Below are 4,739 nucleotides of genomic sequence, written 5' to 3' on the forward strand. Positions count from 1 at the left end.
CTTTTTAATGGCTGTCAATTGTAGAATTGTTGCTCTCTTTTCCTTTGCTTTACATTACTGAAATTAGGGATTGCGAGATAGATAGAGACGTAGAGAGAATTCGCAATTCTTTGCAACAACATCCAATTCAAACAAATAATATTTTTTGAAAATTCAAATTCGAATTTAAAGCTTTTTAATGGTTGTCAATGATAGAATTATGGGTGGGTGCAAGATACGTGGGGAAAGGGGGTGAGATGTGGAGAGAGAAACGTGGGAGAGTGGAAGATATGTTAGAGTAATTTTAGGACACTAATTATTATCATTAATTCTCTTAAAATGTACATAAATAATAATTGGGTATATAAAATATAATTATAGGTAAACTTAAGTAGAGAGGATAATATAATTTGATATAGTGTATAGGAATGTAAAAATTCTTTAATGGGCTTTATGGGCCTGAGGTCCTACATCCCCGTTACACAACAGCCCAATAAAAGGGCAATGACGGTTGCACTTGCCAGTTGACCGTCTCCAGGTATAACTGAAATTAGAGACGAAATACTTTCACCCTAGAATCATCTTTGTTGGGATCAGTACTTGTTCAATACTAATTGAAGGGCTCGAATTACCGTTTTTTATCTTCGATCCATTAATTGCCTCCGAATTCCCCTTGATTTTCTTCAGAACCGGTACGTTGATAAATCCTCGCTGTCTTCCTTTGATATTATGCAATTTGCATGTCATGTGATTTCTTCTGATCTAATCTGCTTTTTATTGTAAATCGAGAACCTTTTCTTCTTTTTTGATAGAAATATTTATTATTAGTCAGGATCAGGATGGTGAATATTGTAGCTTTTACCCCTTGTTGTTACATTCTATGTTATTGAGGCATTAAAAAGCAAATAATTGACCAGTATTGTAATGAATTGAGCACGAATTTAGTGGAATTGTAATAGAAGAATGATATAGCCAATTTCAACTAGTTGTGTTGTTGTGACGTAGGGTAGATTTGAGGTTTTTGTTTTATTGGGGGTTTCATCTTTATATTCCGCGCGTAGTTTTCCTTTGAGAAAGATGTTTGACATAGGCAAATCAGTTAGATCTGGCATATTAGGATGGGGCTCTTTCATGCTTTGAAATGTTTTGTATAGCACAAAATATTTATCATTAGAATAATTTTCTGCCTAGAATGTTGTATCTTGGGAATATCACTATGTACTGTTCGGTCGGGCAGAGTATGCTGCAATATGACAATGGTACAATGTGGAAGGTAGGATTTGAAGATAGTATATTGGCGATATTTGCAGTACTAAAGGTTGACAACTGTCTAGGTTTTGTTTAAGCAAATCATACTGTGTCGGAATTAAGATGTTTTTTATATGAAATAATGTGATGGTAAGTTGTTTTCCCCTTTGTTGTAGAAAATATTTTAATTGCGATAGATAATTTTAAACTATCAATTTAATCAAGTTCTAGTGAAACTATATTCTATCCAACCAAACAAACTTCTTGAGGTGTACTTGAATGAACTTGATTTGGTATTCTTCTTAACATCTGCCAATCATTCTTTTTGGCGAAGCCCTTAATACTTGTAATTGACAGGTTAAGGTTTTGAACATCCGGAATACAGATAATATCTGAGTGAGATGCAGGACTCAACTACCAGGGCATTTGAAAGCTCTTCTTCTTCCTCTGGGGATGGGAGCAATGATGCTGGTGATTTTGAATGCAATATCTGTTTTGAATTGGCGCAAGATCCCATTGTGACACTCTGTGGTCACCTCTACTGTTGGCCATGCCTTTATAGATGGCTACGTCTTCACTCACAATCCCATGAATGCCCTGTTTGTAAGGCCCTTATTCAGGAGGAGAAATTAGTTCCTCTTTATGGCAGAGGAAGGACTTCTACTGATCCCAGATCGAAACCAATCCCAGGCCTTGAAATTCCTAACAGGCCTGCAGGACAACGACCTGAAACGGCTCCTCAACCTCAATCAAATAATATTCCTAATCTTGGATTTGGTCATATGGGAGGATTTTTTCCAACAGCAACTGCAAGATTTGGTAACTTTACAATGTCGGCTGGTTTTGGTGGATTGTTCCCTTCGTTACTCAGCTTCCAGTTTCATGGATTCCCTGGCCCGACAGCATATCCTACCACCTCAAATTACCCATTTGGATATACTCCTGCATATCATGGGCCACATGTTCGTAACGCTCAAGACACAACCCAAGTACAGGCAGATAGCAATATTAAGTTTATGTTCTTACTTGTTGGTTTTCTTGTGCTCATTTATTTGTTGGGTTAACGAATGGACTCAGTCCATACCTGATGCTAACTGTGGCCATCAGATTTTGTGCATGTGGATATGTCAATTTAGCACTCTCTATGAAGTTTCTACTCAAGTACAACTTTGGTGATATGTAGATGCTGGGCACTTTGTTAATTTCAAGTAACCAGTTTATCTTTCTGTGAAATGTGTATATTTTGAATTCGCAAGGTGCTTCTAGCATGTTCTTCCCTCCCCCTTGTAAGCTTATTAGTTGGCTGGTTTTCTTTTGTTTTTGAAGTTTGGTTGTTCATGCTAGCTAGCCGAGCATAGCTACTTTTAATCAACGTTGGTGTTCTGCTGGAGGTGTACTGTACTGTGATTCTTCATTATTAGTTGAAGATCATTCTGCAATCCCACTTTACCCAAAAGAAAAAAGAGGATTTATAGTGCATGGTGGAATAGACGATGTGGCTTCTTGTGCTTTGCGTTGAGTTTGATTGTAGTCACGTTGTCTTTGAAAGATGATAAAATGGCCTTTGTCTGCTGCTTCTTTAATAATGGTGGCCTCGTATCTGAAGGTACTACCTTCAGTCTAATCTGGTTATAGAAGTCGGGACTATTTTTAGATATTTCCAGGAGTTGAAATAGTTTTCACCAAAAGAGAAGCACGTTCTTTCACTCAAACCCTATTATTGGTGCTGTTAGAGTTGAAATTTAATTTCAAAACAACACCAAAGCATTATCATTTATCACCATACCCTATTTCGTGCTGTTATATTACCATATGCCACTTACTTTTCCGCAAATTAGAAATAATGTAAAAGAGTTTTCTAAATAGAAATATATTAACCCTTCGCTTCGGGTTGCCCAGGTCATATGTATGAACTGGAATCGAATCCCCCCTTAATGTCTTTGGGTTGAGCCTGTCGCACAGGGCTTGCCTAGTACGGTTTACATCCCTTGTGTGATTTGCAGGCTATTACACAAGGAGAAATTTACCCAGTGTACACAAATGCTCACCACATAGTGCTCACCCAAAGGATAATTATCTTGTTGCTTCTCCATTTTTCTTTAGCTCGCAGTTGATCTTCATTTTTTTTAAAATCTTCGTGAGTTAAAAGATCTTACATGTACATGTCCCTTGGGTTAGGATTGTGCTGCGTTGCGTGGAGACAAGGCTACCATGCCCTGATCTTCTTGCTGTCGGCAATGAGCCAATGCTCTAATTAACGACACTAAACTTACCCACATAAATTTTTGATCACTATCTGATGTTTTACGCACATCTATCTAATTAATATATGGAAAATATCTATATCTGATATCTTTGATGTAACAAATATCACTTAATTATGGTTAAGAAATAAAAAAAATTACTTAAATTATTTATTACTATTAAATTTACTCAATTAATTTGTATGTAAACACCGATTGACAGTAAGAATTTTGCATATACTATGTGTTAAAATTTCTATATTTTCCTCAAATTTTTGACCTCTACTTCGTCAAAACAATTGTGAGCCAATCTTTTCTTGACAAAAAAAGGATTGCACAAAAAAGGAAGTTTATGGACAAAATACAGATTTCGTTCTTCTAACGAAGACGTGACTCGTCAGAATCAACGACCCTCGTCATAAATTGCTCCAATTAATGGAAGGAATCCTGATAATGACGAACTACTTGACGGATAAGCAGTTAGACGGATACAATAGTCCTCGTCCATTCTGTTAGAAGATTTAAAAGCTTAAAGCATGAGCATGTGAAAGAGCACATGGGAATCGATCATTTCTTCATCGTTTAGGGTCCTGTCCAATTAATGAAGCAACTTTTATACCATACTGATTATTTCTTATGCGTTCACTATACCTTAATTCATTGCTAGCAACACACAGTGGCTTACGCAGAATTTTATGTAAGCGGTGTCGCAATTAATCGGTAGACAGCAGCGGATTCAGGATTTTAATCCTATGGGTTCAACTTTTAATGTTTTTAGCGTTGAATCCATTATATTTTTAAAGTTATGGGTTCATATCTAGTATTTTTGTAATTTTAAAGAATTTTTACATATAAATTTTTATTTCGCGCCAAAAGTTATGGGTTCAGTTGAACCCGTCATTACTATACTACATCCGCCACTGTCGGTAGACGGTGACTTATAGAAGTTAGGGGAGATGAAAAGCCAAGTAGAGTAGCAGTAAGCCAACACATTCAAAAAAAGCAAATCGTAAAGGAGTTCATCGAGTATTTAAATAGATAATTCTTATTAGTAGTAAAACATCCATTGTGTCTGGTCAACTGGCTAGTCCTTTGTACTTTGTAGCATGGGTCGGCAGTTAGAAGTTCGAACCCGTGCAAACCGAAGCATCTATTTTTTAACTAGTAGCAAAAGATGCCCCAAAAAGTGAACTCACGCAAGCATATGGTATCGACACCCGACCTTCAATTTGAAAACTAGGCGCTGAACAACTGGACTGAGACCTAGGT

The 4,739-nt window shown here is 36.7% G+C and overlaps 1 protein-coding gene across 1 annotated transcript; it reads left to right on the plus strand.

Annotated features, from left to right (window-relative positions):
• The first annotated feature begins 537 nt into the window (after nucleotides 1-537).
• On the plus strand, nucleotides 538-2,460 carry LOC104214503 (uncharacterized). The gene is made up of 2 exons (XM_009764178.2): nucleotides 538-671; nucleotides 1,585-2,460. Exon 2 carries the CDS (start codon nucleotides 1,629-1,631, stop codon nucleotides 2,289-2,291), a length of 663 nt encoding a protein of 220 aa, XP_009762480.1. The 5' UTR covers nucleotides 538-671; nucleotides 1,585-1,628; the 3' UTR covers nucleotides 2,292-2,460.
• Nucleotides 2,461-4,739: the final 2,279 nt, after the last annotated feature.

This window comes from Nicotiana sylvestris, chromosome 2 (genome assembly GCF_000393655.2).
Source record: "Nicotiana sylvestris chromosome 2, ASM39365v2, whole genome shotgun sequence".
In the NCBI taxonomy this organism is placed as follows: domain Eukaryota; kingdom Viridiplantae; phylum Streptophyta; class Magnoliopsida; order Solanales; family Solanaceae; genus Nicotiana; species Nicotiana sylvestris.

What these genes read in the sequence shown, in the direction of transcription:
- LOC104214503 (XM_009764178.2), top strand. Translation starts at nt 1,629, where the DNA reads ATGCAGGACTCAACTACCAGGGCATTTGAAAGCTCTTCTTCTTCCTCT.